Source organism: Coptis chinensis, chromosome 7, assembly GCF_015680905.1.
Source record: "Coptis chinensis isolate HL-2020 chromosome 7, ASM1568090v1, whole genome shotgun sequence".
In the NCBI taxonomy this organism is placed as follows: Eukaryota; Viridiplantae; Streptophyta; class Magnoliopsida; order Ranunculales; family Ranunculaceae; genus Coptis; species Coptis chinensis.
The window spans coordinates 89,768,169-89,783,705 of record NC_141462.1 but is presented as its reverse complement, the minus strand read 5'-3'; the positions used below and the strand labels follow the sequence as shown (position 1 = coordinate 89,783,705).

The following is a 15,537-nucleotide window of genomic DNA, read 5'->3' as shown; positions in this document are numbered from 1 at the left end:
GCGTTTTCTGGAGGAGGAGATGTTCACTCAATCCTATTTCAAGAATTAAAGACTATTCAGACTGGGATTAGTCTATGTATTGATCTTGGCTATAGGAGGATCATAGTGGCATCTGACTCACTAAGAGCTATCCAAATTTTTAAAGATATCGAGACTTCACCATGGCAGTGCTGAAATCTGGTGGCTACCATTAGAAGACTTATGCTTTCCTTGGTTGGTGTCCTTTTGATCCATGTATTTAGAGAAGAAAATAGAGCTGCAGATCACCTTGCAAAACTCTCGTTAGGCGAAAATATGGAACCTGTTGTTTTTATTCCTCCTTTATGTATCAAGTTGAATTCTATAGTAGAGGATGATGTAATGTTAACTTATGAAAGGTTATAATACATATGGAGACCTATAAAATCCCGGCATCTTTTCCAAAAAAAAAAACAATTTAAATATATATGCCGATTTCTCATATGTCGGCATATGTCGCGATATTTGTACGCAGAAAGTCTATTTAAAGGCGCTCATCATTCAAAAGGCGCGTAACCTCAGTTACAATTTTGTTGGCGATTCAGACCTTGATTTGCAGCTCTCGTCACTATTTTATCTCTTGAAAAAGATGAACTGATCTGGCTCTCATTTCTAAGGTAGATTGATTTCCCCAAATTATCAGTTAACTATATTTCTTTCATTGTATTATATAAAATAATATTACATACAAATCAATATTTCATATCCAATTTATTCAATTGGTCACACCGTGTGTATATAGGAGTCTTGAAAACTTATTCAATTACAGTGTAGGTCTTTTTAAAAACCATATTAAATGATACTGAGGCTGGAAATGCCCAGGAAACCTGATCGAATATGGAGCCAATGGAAAAGCGCTTGGAAGAAATGAAGCATAAATTTGAAGAGAATTCTTTGAATTTGCAAAGTTTGTTAGAAGAGAAAGAAAAGCTCACTCTTGCTTGTAATGAAGGTAATGCGAGTACCCTTTTATTTATTTATGTGTTGGTATTTGAAATGGAAGCCTTGTGCGATTTGTTTGTTTTCATTTACCAGAGATGAGGAAGATGCATTTGATGGCAAAGGATCATATCCAGAAGAATTTTCATGAGCTTGAAAAATGTATGTTGAATTTGGAATCTTATAAAAAAGAGATTATGCTGGAGAAGTGTGAGTCGCAAAGTGGCGGCAAGAGAAGGAAAGTTTTAGATGACAGGAATGAGGTATTATTACTTCTATATACATGTTCATATCATAATGGTTAGTGATTATTGATTACTTACCTTAAAATTTATGGAGTGAACTTTTTTTTAGAGCACTTGAAATATCTATATTACTTATCCACAATCACTAAAAGTCTAAAATTGTTGCAAGTTTACAACTGTTCTTTTGGCAGATACTTAACATTTGAGTTTATATTCACAAGCACAAGGGGTCGGGCACACCCACCATACAACAATAGGTCTCACTTGACTCCAATATTGAGAGTTTGAGATTATTGAGGTCGAGAAAAGTTCTTTTGTGATAACAGACTTGTTTTGGACAGATGTTTGATTATTCTACTTTCGTGATTCTTTTAGAACAATGATCTGCTTCAAATGCCAACGATGGAACAAGCAAGAACCAACGAACATGTAATGAAGCTTCTTGAAGTTCAAGTGGTAATTTACGTGTTAATTTAGCCTATACCAAACATCATTTGAATATGCTTGTTCTTTTCTGAGTCGATATCTGATATCGTCACTCTTTCATGGTTTTTCATACCAGTGGGAGAAGGAGATTCTTCATAAGAGAATAATTCTATTAGAAAAAAATTTAGATGAAAAGAAAGTGTTGGAACTGGATATGAATAAGCGGATGATGGAAATGACTGAAATGTCGAAAGAGAAGGAAAGTGACATGGAAGACCTAGACTCCTTGAATAGAATGCTTATAGTCAAGGAGAGAAGGAGCAATGATGAGCTGCAGGAGGCTCGCAAGGAATTGATGGATGTAAGTGAGTTCTTATAATAATTTTTCCCTGCTGGACTATACCCACTTATTGAAGATATCATGTTTGTCAACACTATCCTGTGACTTGCCATACCAAATATTTCTTCCTAATCCTATGGAAGTTATCGAAAAACAAATTTTTTCCATGTGTCCATGTGTCAACACCATTTTCCTGAGACCACTCTTGACAGTTCTGCAGATTAGGATAGCTTTATCCCCATTATTTTTTTTTTAAGATTCTGTATCATCTTGTTGCATTGAATTCAACCTACAATATTTCTTTTCCTGCAGGCCTTGAATGACACTTCTCGTCAAGCTTTTTTCGGAGTAAAAAGAATGGGAGAGCTTGACATCAAACCATTCCAAGATGCATGCCAGCGTAAATATTGTTCTGAAGAAGCAGATGTGAAAGCATATGAGTTTTGGTCATTGTGGAATGATTACCTAAAGAATCCAGAGTGGCATCCTTTTAAAAGAGCTAGTGGCATGGTTAAGTTTAATATTCCACAGTTCTTTTGAACCTCTCTGTTATATATGTTACTGATAGAACTTCCAGTGTTTGCAACTATCCCCTCCCTTTCCTCTTCTTTATCTACACAAAGGGCGTATGTTTGCTCTTTAACTAGAAGTTTTTGCTTCTTTATGGTCTCTGTGGCAACTGGCAAGTTTAAACTACTCTTAAAGTTGCTTTAATCTTCGTCTGTATGACTAAGCATAATAATATTAATGTACGAAGTTTATATGTGATGCAGGATATAGTAGATGACAAGGAATCAAATTTGAAAGACCTTAAGAATGAATTAGGCAGCAAGGTGTACAATGCGGTTGCAACAGCCTTATTGGAGATGAATGAGTACAATCCCAGTGGAAGGTATGCAATACCGGAGCTATGGAACTTTGAAGAGGGAAGAAGGGCAACACTGAAAGAGGGAATCAAGTTTATATCAAACAAATGGAAGAAACAGAGGCACAATTAACCCCTAAATCTTACATCAAGGTAGAGTGCATTGTCCTCTTAAGGATTTGAAGCTTTGCAGTTGAGTTTCTGGTCTATTCAAACTTCATAAAAACCATATATAGGCCCCTTACGATCCGAAGTGTATGCAGTGATTTTGTACTGAAAACATAGCGGATGAAGGTTTAACTCGTTAAAAATACATCATTGGTGCAGAGTCATGTCCCATTGTCCCTAATGAAGATGTGTATGGAAGGTGCGTGACTTCGTATAATGGTTTCTCTGCGTGAAGTTCTCTTTTTCATTTTCTTTTTTACTTCTTGGTGGTTGTAGGGTCTCCCCCCCAAATACACAAAAAAAAAGTCTATTGGGGGAGACCCTAATATCCCATCTGGTGGGGATGTGGAAATCCTAATTGGCTCATCTTGGGGGGTGGGTGGGGTGGGGTGGGTAATACTAGTTAACCCTTTTTTTTTTAATTGGATAACAGGGTTCTGTGCATTGACACATACACATGATTGATTTACTAGGTCCATCTCTAAAAAAAAAACTTTGCTATTTGGATCTAGCATTTGCATTCCAGAACTACAAGTTAACACTTTCAATTAATCCAGCTTATAATAAATGTATTCACAAGTATTGTGTTATCGATAAAATTTTTAATTTCTAGAGGCCCCTGTGTTCCTTATCTCCATGTAGAAACTCTCACTAACGGAGTCCCATTCCATTCCAAGGCCATCTCATTACCATTCTGTCCTTCAAGACATACCTTGTACGAACCTTGCCCTTCTTTCACTAGTTCTTTAGCCTGAGCTAGATTTTGTCTACTCAATCTCCAACCCTCTACTCCACATCCAGAGGGAAGAGCAAAACTTTCCCTACTGTTACTCCACTTCTGAAGGCAAGCATGAGAAGAGACACATGGTGCTACAAAGAGACAATCCAGTGCTATCCTTGCTTCTCGAAGTTGCGAAGGAAAATGCCAGTCCATAGATTCAAACAAAGCATGGAAGTGAATTATGTGGTTATTGAAGAATGATCCGAATCTGCTGCAATTTATCTTTTTCTCCTCTAGATGATCTCCATCACCAAAAGTTATAATACCTCTTTTAGTCGATCTTCTGATTAACACTTTAGCTATATCGATGAACTCCATTACGTTTCTTCTATTTCTGCCTATTCTCATGTGTGGGAGCCCCAACATGCAGTTAAAGGCCATCCATTCTCTTCCGTCATCTCTTCTCATTCTGTTCATATGGTCAGTAACTAGCTCTTCTATGCTCATTTCATCAACCTGCAACATCACGCCAAAAGATTTTGCATAATCATAGAGCCTCTTCTTTGTATCCTCAAACCTCCAATTGGGAAGTACACAATCGAAGTCCTCATCCTTCCATTTAATTGATGTCAACCGTAGTGTTCTTCGCTGTCCCATAGCCTCAATTAAGGGAGGCCACTGAACACCTTCAGACATGTCAAAATTGACAATGTGAATAGTCTCTGCATCTGGAGGCATGGCTTCAAGTATTGCCAAATTTGCAGTGAGATGGGCAAATTTTCCGTATGGAAAAATTTGGTAGAAGGCCCTGAATGCTACCTCATAGTTTTTTGTTGATTCTTGAAGTAAAAAATCATCTTGATTGTCCCGGGACTGGAACAAGTAATATGCAAGACGTTCATCTACTGTTTCCCCTGCTGGACTAACTTTTCCTTTTATGCATTTCAATATCATTTCTACCAGCTCTGCCTGTTCATTTTCCATTGCATCTCCATATGCCTTCAGAAGATGAGGAAGAACCAATTGGTTATCAATTTCCATGTCTTCCCTTGGCAAGATAAGTGACCGTTGGATTAATGATGACCCCACAGACATATCAGTTGACTTCACGTCACTTGATGGGATAAGACAATCTTCACCTTTTTCTTTAGTAGAATTATCTGCTGAAAGAAAGTCACTCTCACAACATTCGACACGTGGAGAAAAATCATCAACCTCACCACTCAGTAAGGTATCACTGGACAAACCCAACTCTTTCAACTCTGCTGAATTTTCAATTAGGGAGATGGCATGTAAATAGTCGCCATAAGTTGGAAAATCAAGAAAGCTAGCAGGGCATATGGTCAATAAGGGAGAGACAGGAGATATGTCGTATGATTCCTCAGTGACTGGAACTGAAGAAGAGAAATCACATTCACCCATGTTGAAATCCATGTCTAGATGGCCGTTTAGAAAAGATTCATCAGCAGATGGGTTTATGATGTTGTAGCATGTCCATGAGTGATGAAGAAGGTGCATTTGAGATTGCATGCTTTGTTTCGGAGAAGAATAAGAAGAAGACTTATTTTGGAGGTTTGGTAACAGGGTAGTGGAGATTTATACAAGTCAAGATGTGCATTCAGGAGACAAGGCCAGGAGTTTACAGGGAAAACGACGTAAAGAAGATAATTACTGCTTGTTTCTTCCAATGGATATTCTCCATACTGTTTTTACCGCGTAATTGCTGCCCATTTATTCCAAATTTCCAATAGACTTTCTCCATATAGTTTTCATCGTACAGTTACAACCTGAAGCGTCATTCCTCCTTGGCAGTTTCTTCATAGGTTCTGAAATCTTAAGTTTCTTTCTTTCTTCCCTTCTTTTTTTCTTTAGATAACTATATATGTCTCTTTCAAAGTGATTTACCATCCTTCTCTTGGGAAACTTACCCTTAAACGACGACATTAACAACAAATTATTTGCATGTCTAATGTGTGAGGATTTCTCCAATACCCAGAATACATGTCAATCAATAAAGAAAACCAAATAATAATAGGACATACCTGAAGCCATAGCGTTGATCAAGCAAGTCCTATAAGCAGCAGTGGAACGTTGTTGTCTTCCACTCCAAAACCCTTCTTGTGTTCTCAATGCACATGGATGGAAAACTTATGAGAATCGAGAATAGGGTTTGGGGTGGGGACCTCAACTTATATATTATGGGTGTATTTCATTATAGCCCATCACGATAATAAAATACGCTTTTAAGCCCAAAAAGTATCCTGCACATATCGTTAAGTCCATACTCACTTTATACACGCGTGTCATGACTTGACACGCGTGTGGTTTTGAGACATGTAAATGACTTCGGTCATGTTACTTTAAGATCACGGTTTAGTGAGTCTTCTCAATGTCACTTTCGGGCGTAGTTAGACAATTAACAATTGTGTAATGTGTATGATCTATGTAGGTACACCTTAAAGAGAAAAGTTCTAACAATCTCCCACTTGTACCACATAGGTCATAACCCGATATTAAACAATGTTGACCTTAAGAGCTCTAAATTTTATTGTCGAAATAATGAGTGGCGCCTCAAAAACACAATCGGTCCATTGAAAATAAAAATATAGGATCACAAATGACCTTTGCCACATTTAGCATGACTAGACCCATCCGTGGTCACAATACTAATATCTCCAACGACATAGATTAAGTATGGATGTGTAGCATGAAAATAACATGTAATGTGATCCCTAACATGTTCATTTTCAACCGGTCCAACCTTATGATTTATAATGATTTCTTTATTCTATTTAATCAAACTTTATATGCGCAACCATAAATGAATAAGTAGATAACTTTATTTCAAAAAATAATCATCAATAGTAAACAAAAAATTAATACAAACTCCCACTAAAAGGAAACATCAGAAGGACTAACCACCCCCATACGAGCTACATGCTCCTTAAATGCCTTAGGTGGTAAGCCCTTAGTTAGCGGATCAGCTATCTGGAGATTTGTATTAACATACTCAATTGTCATATGATGATCTTTAACCCTCTCTTTCCGCGACAAGAAACTTGATGTCAATGTGCCTAGACTTTGACGAACTCTTGTTGTTTTGGAATAAAGTTCATGGGCTTTATTATCATAATAAACCGTTAATGGTTTCTCAATGAAACCCATTGCATGAAGCCCAGAAGTGAAATTTCTATACCACTTTACTTGATTTGATGCTTCAAAACAAGCAATAAATTCTGCTTCCATAGTGGAGGAGGCTATTAGTGTTTGTTTGACACTTTTCCATGATACAAAGACACCTCCAAATTAACATGAAAACATAACCAGACGTGGATTTTCTACTATCCAAGCAACCAGCAAAATCTGAATCCGAATACCCAATCAACTCAAAATGATCGGTTTTTCGGTATGTGAGCATAAAATCTTTTGTCCTTTGCAAATACCGCATCACCTTTTTAGCCGCTTTCCAATGATCCATTCCTGGATTACTTAAGTATCTGCCTAGCATTCCAACTACGTACGCAATATCTGGACGCGTACAAACTTGAGCATACATAAGACTCCCTACTATTGATGCATAAGGAATATCTTGCATTTGTTCTTTCTCTAAATCGTTCTTTGGACATTGAAGCAAACTCAATTTATCACCCTTAGCAATGGGGCATCACCTAGTGCACAGTTTTGCATGCCAAACCTACTTAGCACCCTTTCAACATAAGCCTTTTGTGATAAGGCTAGAATGCCAATGTGATCTATCACGATGAATTTCAATGCCTAGCACAAAAGATGCTTCACCAAGATCTTTCATCTCAAAATTCCTTGAAAGAAATCGCTTGGTTTCATGCAAAAGGCCTATGTCACTGCTCGCTAATAGGATGTCATCAACATATAGCACTAGAAAAATAAATTTACTCCCACTGATCTTGTGATAAACACATTGATCCACATCATTTTCCTTAAAACCAAAAGAGGAAATGATGTGATCAAACTTTAAATACCACTGACGAGATGCCTGCTTTAAGCCATAGATGGATTTCTTTAATTTACAAACCAAATGTTCAGAGCCTTTGGACTCAAAACCATGAGGTTGCCTCATATAGATAGTCTCCTGAATGTCACATTGAGGAAAAGGCGCCTTAACATCCATCTGGTGTAACTCTAAATCATAATGAGCTACAAGTGCCATAATAAGTCTAAAAGAGTCTTTCGATGAAACTGGAGAGAAAGTCTCTTTATAGTCAATGCCTGCCTTTTGAGTAAAGCCTTTTGCAACAAAACGTGCTTTATATCTGTCAATGCTACCTTTTGAGTCTCTTTTGGTTTTGAAAATCCATTTGTTAGCAATGGGTTTGACTCCATTAGGCAACTCGACAAGATCCCAAACGTCATTGTCTTTCATAGACTTTAACTCCTCTATCATGGCATTCATCCAATCTAAGAAGTGAGCACTTTGTTTGGCTTGAATGAAAGTAGTAGGATCATTTTCCATTCCTATATCAAACTCATGCTCTTGGAGATAGACTATATATTCATCTCAATTAATAGTCGCTCTCCGGCTCCCTAGTTGATCTCCTTATTGGCACTTCCAATTGAATTTGTTGAGGTTCTTCTATAATAGCGAGGGGGCCAACTCGGAATATTTAGTTGATCTACAACCGCATCCTCTGCCTAATGACAGGTGTGATCAACTCATCTCTCGTGGATATCCATTAAAGGAATATCAACACGCTCTTCTTCAAAAGCAATATTCCGTTGTTGTGTGCTCCCACTATCCTCAACATCCTCAATAAATTTGGCATTATCCGTCTCAATTAGGGTATTGGAAGAGGGGCAATAAAACTTGAAACCCCTTGACCTTTCCGAATAACCAATAAAGTAGCAACTAACCGTTCTTGAGTCCGTTTTTCTTTCATTAGGCCTATATGGCTAGCCTCACCGACAACCCCAAATATGTAAATGCCTTATACTGGGTTTCTTTCCAGTCCATAATTCATATGGGGTTTTAGTTACTGCTTTACTAGGTACTCGGTTAAGGATATATACTGCAGTCTTTAAGGCTTCACCCCAAAGAGACTCTGGTAAGGTAGAATGACAAATCATACTCCTAACCATGTCCTTTAGAGTCCGATTTAAGTCTCGGATACACCATTTTGGCGTGGAGTCCCCGGCATGGTGTATTGAGGAACGATGCCACATTCCTCCAAGTATCTTGCAAATGGTCCCGGATGTTGGCCTTTTCCATCATACCTACCATAGTATTCACCACCACGGTCCGATCGATAGCTTTAATTTTCTTAGAATGTTGATTTTCAACTTCACTTTATAGGCCTTAAATACATCCAAAGGACTGTGATTTTTCATGAATTAAGTATAGATACCCATAACGAGAATAGTCATCCAGAACGTGATAAAATACCGTTGACCATTCCAAGAAGCCGTGGAAATGGACCACAAATATCGGTATATATCAAGTCTAAGACACTTGAACTCCTCACGGCACCAAACTTCCTTATATTTGTTTGTTTACCCTTTATACATTCAATACAAACTTTAAAGTCTGAAAAATCAAGGGCACCAAGAACTCCATTTGACACAAGCCTTTCAATTCTCTGTTTAGAGATATGACCCAAACGCTTGTGCCACAATGTAGAGGAGTTCTCATTAATTAATCTACGCTTAGTACCATAGTTATTAACATGCAAAGTTTCATTTAACCTTAAGTGAGAGGCATCCAAGTCTAACTTGTATAGATTATCAATCAAAGAGCACAATACGATAAGATTTGAATTTTGAAAGAGACTAAATATTCCTTTTCCAACTGAACAAGTATAACCGGATTTGTCCAAACAGAAAAAGAAATTAAATTCCCGCTAAAAGACGGTACATAAACAAGTCTCATCTAAATCCAAATAAAAACCAGACTCTAATTTTAATCTAAAGACTCCAATGGCCTCAACACATGCCTTATTGCCATCACCCATGTAAATGAACCTTTCGGTATCACTGGCTTATGGCTCCTTAGACAACCCCTCAAGATGGAAACACTAATGTGAATAGTTGCTCCGTATCTATCCACCAAGAATTAGAAGGTACTTCCGCAAGATTTAATTCGAACAAACAAAACTAAATTCATTACCCGCTTGCTTTTGCTTTCCACTTTATATACTTTGGACATTCTTTCTTAATGTGACTGCGGGTTTCTTACAAAAGTAATGTAAAAGTAGCCCTGAACACCGTTTATCTTTCGCATTCACCCCGGTGTCACATTATCTACAGTTCCTTTACCCTTATTATTCCATTTTCTTTTCTTAGTGCCTGAATTGCCAATAGAGGAAGTGGCCAAGTGAGCACTTTCTGTCTTCTCTTGTTTCAGCCTTTCCTCTTCTTGCACACACTGAGCAATGAGCTCATTAAGAGTCCATTTCTCCCTTTGAGTATTATAATTGATCTTAAAGGGACCAAATTGTCTTGAGAAGAGAAATAAGAATGAGGTGCACAAGGAGATCATCAGAGAACTCCAACTTTAGTGCCCTCATTTTGGCAACAAGATTAGATATTTCCATAATGTACTCTCTAACATTTCCTTTGCCAGTATACCGCATGGTGACAAGTTTGCTAAGAAGCGTACTTGCCTCCACCTTTTCCGATGCAACAAATCGGGTCACGAAACTTGGCTTAGGAATTTCTTGGCATTTTCTTCCTTAGGCATTGCACCACCTAAAAGTTTCAGAAATAGAGTGCTTCATTATACTAAGACTAAAGGCGATTGGAGCTCCCCACTTTTCAGAGGTAGCCTTTTCATCACTCCACTATCACCTTAAGGTTAGCGGGCTCATCAACACGTAATGCATAATCCAAATCCATACATCCAAGAACGATTAGAACATGCTCTTTCCATTTTGTAAAGTTGGAACCAAGAAGAACTGGAATACTAGTTAAATTGGCGGATATAGAAGATGCATTCACTGAACATGATACAAAAGATAACTCACATTAATACATATGCCATTTTTTTTAATGCATAGACAATAATAAGTCTGTAATATTATCATGCATTCATTAGTCTAAATGAAAAATAATAATCAAATAGACAAATGACAAGAAAGAAAAACATTTATAAAACTTTAGTAGGGGGCCTTAATGAGAAACCTAACACACGTTATAATTCAAGTCTTTGGACAAGCATTTAACGTGTAAGTGGTTTTCCTAAACACATAAGGCTAATCGACATATGTAAAACAAAGTTAGGCTTGGCCAAACAATAAGTCTTCCTTAGGGCCGACTATTGAATGCATAAGTAACTCCTAAAATTATTTTACATATATTAATTACCTTATACCGTCACTAATCAGGCCAAAGTAATAAACTTCCTTTGGGCCGATTATTATTACCGGCATGGATTAAGACGCAACCATATACAATCTAATCAACTTTACCATTAAACCCAAATAAATTTTCCATGAAAGAGGCCACTTAGGCAGCGTATCACGCTGAACTTACCCAAATTTCATGGTTTAGATTGCTAATTTTCAAATGTTTGGAACATGCTATTATTCAATTCTATTAATTAACATGATAATAGTAGAAAAGAAAATTCCAATAGCAAACTTAAGAAATCCAAACATGATCAAACTGAAATTTAAGTTCGCCTACTTTATTGGGCTCGAAAAACTCTTCGATTTGACTATTCAACCGCCCAAAACGGACTTAAATTGAGTTATATACAACTGAAATAAGGTAATTGGGCCCAAAAATACCAAATAGGCCCAAAACCGGGTCAAACCAGTCCATTCAGCAGATGAGTAGGACCCGGTCAGCACAAGTCAAACTTTGTTTTCAAAAGTCAGACTTGGCATACATGGGTCAGACCCAAGCCTAATATAGTTTATGGGTCGAGATGGACTTTGGGCTATGGGGCAGACTTTAATAAAACACAATCTCTTTTAGTGGGCTTTAATATAAAACAAAAAGGCCCAAAAAAAAATTTGTGTTTGGATCGGTTTTAAAACTCAAAATTTTGGATCAGTTTTAAAACTCAAAATTTTGGATCGGTTTTAAAACTCAAAATTTGGGATTGACGAGTTGACTCAAGGACAACTCATCGTCACCTTCCTCGAGTCTGAAGCAGTAATGTAAAACAAACCCTTGATGCTTCGGCAACCTTACTGCCACCTCTGAACGCCACAACCAGATGATGCAAACACAAATCCAACCGTACAGATGTAATCTAGAGTTTAGTACGACCCTACCCACCAAATTTCAGCACAATCCAAAGATAGATTACAAAGATCTATGGATTTAAAGTCGAGAAAAAACGAGTTTTTAACGGATTAGCGGCAACGAATCAAAGGTATATTAATCGAAATCCATCATCCACCTTATGAACATGATTCTTGGATAACGAAGTTGCGACCCTATGAAAACCTTTTACCGGAACAGATTCGGTGATCCGATAAAAAACGAAAAAAAATATATTTCGCAAACTTAACCGAAAAAAAATTCGATTTTTACTCAATGTTACACAGTAATTAAATTAAACTGTATGTTTTCTTCATGATTAACATCTAGGCGACTGATACCAATTGTGAGGATTTCTCCAATACCCGTAATACATGTCAATCAATAAAGAAAACCAAATAATAATAGGACATACCCGAAGCCATACACATCGATCAAGAAGTCCTATAAAAAAGAAATGAACGTTGTTGTTTTTCACTCCAAAACCCTTCATGTTATCTCACGGTGGATGGAAAACTTATGAGAATCGAGAATAGGGTTTGGGGTGGGGACCTCAACTTATATATTATGGGTGTATTCTATTATACCATCACGATAATAAAATACTTTAAGCCCAAAAAGTATCTGCACATATCGTTAAGCCCATACTCACTTTATACACGTGTCATGACTTGACATGTGTGGTTTGAGACATGTAAATGACTCAGTCATGTTACTTTAAGATCACAGTTTAGTGAGTCTTCTCAATGTCACTCAGACGTAGTTCGACAATTAACAATTGTGTAATGTGTATGATCTATGTAGGTACACATTAAAGAGAAAAGTTCTAACATAATGGTCAGAGAAAAGGCAAGCATATAAGTTAACAAGCATTTTGTGAATATACTATATCTTTAACTTAAAGTCTATTTTCATGGTTTAATATTAAGCTTGCAATGTCAATGCTCACTTTCAACTGGTCATTGTTGATGACCAGAATGATGGCATGTTTGAGTCGGGTTTTGTAGCTTCCAAGTGACCAGCCACAAACAATTAGATTAATAAGAAAAGATCCAGTGTAAATATAGTAGATGGAAGTTTGCTGTGTCAGCATTACGGCTGTGTTTGGTTCGCTGAATTGTGTTTCAGCTAGAAACTAAATTCTTTGAATGGGTTTTCTTTGAACGTTTTGTCAAGAATGTGAAATATCAAATATCTGTGTTTGGTTATTTTAGTTGAGTAGGTTTGGAGTACTGGATCATCCCCCCCCCCCCTACACACACAAACACCCAATCAAAATATTATAGGCCAGATTTTGAGTTGATCACTTGGTTATGTTTTATGAATAACATTCTGCCTCTATACAGTAGGTATTTATGTAGTAACCATATTACAAAGAACGTCACAGATTGATGTATCCAATCAGGAAGTTCTAAAAATATAGCAGTTCAGCAAATATGGGAGGAAAACATTAGAATGAATTGTGGTACAATTGATTAAAAAGAACTCAAATGCGGGAGTCATATGCATCATCATTGCACACCATCAAAATTGTCTAGATACTAACTTTTCAACAGTGTTAGACAAAATAGAAACAATTTAATAAAGGGAGGGGTTATAGGGATATATATTAGAAAAACACCTAAATAAATTCATAATTTTTAAGACATTTCTAAGTTTTAGATTTGGCTAATTTTTTTTTTATAAATATGATCTTTCAACTACTTAAAACATTATCACAAAAAATTATTCAAATCCGAAACTTGTAACCCCATCTAATGTCATCAACAAATTAAAAAAAATTGGCTAATTGTGGACAGATCATTTTCATCATTTTTGATACTATATTTGTAACGATTTTGGCTAATTAAAAAAACTTGTAACGAGTTTGAGTTTGTTTATGTGTTTTTCAAATATATGTCCGTGAAACCCTCCCTTTAATAAATGACCAGAGTTTGCAAGGATTGTGCGATAGAAGGTGGAAACAGTCACTATCCAATCAAAGGATTGTGCGATAGAAGGTGGAAATCAGTCACTATCCAATTAATTTGCAAGAACCTGCTGAATCAAAAGCAATTGTATTGTACTTTGGGTGAGAAATTTCGGAATCGCAGAATGGATATTACAAAAATAACATGCTGACAGGTAGAAGTTGAAGTGTGTAGGACTCTACCAGCCTATATCTGTCTTATGTTGTTGTTAGAAATTTATAATACTAAATTAAACTCACAAAGTTAACGTTAATTTGCGCATATGGCCCCCAAAGGTTTGAACGATGATTGATTGGTTTTCGCTCTGACTTTTATTATGGTTCTTTCCTTGGCTTGAAGTCCAGAGTTTGGGATTTCATTTTAGTTTGTTTTCATAAAACAGGTATGATGATCATTTGATCCAGATCAAAGATCATGTAAAGCTCAAACAAGAGACGAGCTATAGAATTTGGACACAAATACACAACCTCATTCATCATCCCATATTATAAGAAGGGCTTCTTCCTCAGCAGTATGCCACTCGATGATTTTCTTAGATGACTTGATTCTAGCTACCTAGCAAAGCACCCTAGGTAGGACTGTAGGAGTAGGAGTGTAGGACTTGCTTTTGAGGTCATGAGCATCACACCTTCTTGGGGTGCCAAGAGGATTTACATTTCTAATGAATTGCCTATGCCAAACCAATATCTTGGCACCTCGAGGACATGTTCTGATGGTAACGACCACGAGTCCATAACTAAGCCATTTTTCTTTTCTGGTGAAGACACATGCCAAACTTGTTTACCTATACCTCTAGAACATGAACAATTGATCTCTATATTTATAATTAAAAAAAATGAAAATAAACCAAGAATGAATTAGAATACGGTTTAACAACGATCATGGAAAAGCTCAATCACCACAAGACGTTAAGACATATATCATGGACTGCTTAAGAGGCTTACTCAGTGGTTTTGATGAAGCAACGGGTATTTTAGAATTCATAATGGGTATCTCTGGTTCTGTTTTGAATATCGTTTCTGCACAGAAGAATGCAGCACATAACAAGGCATTTTCCACTTACCAAATACAAGATCTTACACACGTTCACGGGGGAGATCGAATTATTTGAGAAGGGCACCTAAGTAGGACCTAACGTCTTAGTGGGCAATCCTTTTGATCCCAATAGACGGCAAAGGGGTGTTTCCAGTGTTGCTTATTGCAAGGTGTACACTATAATCCGATTAGCTCATAATGAGGCGTCTACTTGCAGGAGCCAGCACACCATATGTAAGCTACCTAGCTAGTACTTCTAAGTTCTAATTCATGTCATGAGAAGCATTTATAACTTGAATAGAACTAAAACATTCAAGTACTTAAAGACGACACTTGCAGATCATACATACCTGCTTGTTCATTCTCTGTAGGGTTTTAAACCTATAGGACTTAACTAAAGACAGCAGTCTCCAGTCTGAGGAAGTTTAATCCATAGCCTTCCAGAACTTTATTCGAGTGACTCATATATTCTGTAACAAGGATGGTTCGTCATGCTTTCAATGGCAATTGTATCATACATGTAGATCCCACTGAGACGTTCTTCTAGTGATAACTCCTCTACCAATGTCACT

The 15,537-nt window shown here is 37.0% G+C and overlaps 2 protein-coding genes across 4 annotated transcripts; one reads left to right on the top strand and one right to left on the bottom strand.

Moving 5' to 3' along the window:
• The first annotated feature begins 496 nt into the window (after positions 1 to 496).
• Positions 497 to 15,529, top strand: LOC147489830 (factor of DNA methylation 1-like). Of its 3 annotated transcripts, XM_086573474.1 has the most exons (8): positions 497 to 635; positions 841 to 970; positions 1,054 to 1,220; positions 1,578 to 1,658; positions 1,765 to 1,989; positions 2,281 to 2,478; positions 2,742 to 2,986; positions 13,892 to 15,529. In XM_086573474.1, the coding sequence occupies exons 2-7, from the start codon at positions 856 to 858 to the stop codon at positions 2,964 to 2,966; spliced, it is 1,011 nt and encodes a 336-aa protein (XP_086429600.1). In that variant the 5' UTR covers positions 497 to 635; positions 841 to 855; the 3' UTR covers positions 2,967 to 2,986; positions 13,892 to 15,529. The 3 variants fall into 3 exon arrangements, 2 of the variants coding, with proteins under 2 accessions (XP_086429600.1, XP_086429599.1); XR_015202707.1 differs by lacking the exon at positions 13,892 to 15,529 and having other exon boundaries at positions 2,281 to 2,650; positions 2,742 to 3,246; XM_086573473.1 differs by lacking the exon at positions 13,892 to 15,529 and having other exon boundaries at positions 2,742 to 3,246.
• Positions 3,482 to 13,857, bottom strand: LOC147489831 (protein NODULATION SIGNALING PATHWAY 2-like). The gene is made up of 2 exons (XM_086571790.1): positions 12,792 to 13,857; positions 3,482 to 5,688 (listed from the first exon to the last, which is right to left on the bottom strand). Exon 2 carries the CDS (start codon positions 5,250 to 5,252, stop codon positions 3,630 to 3,632), a length of 1,623 nt encoding a protein of 540 aa, XP_086427916.1. The 5' UTR covers positions 5,253 to 5,688; positions 12,792 to 13,857; the 3' UTR covers positions 3,482 to 3,629.
• Positions 15,530 to 15,537: the final 8 nt, after the last annotated feature.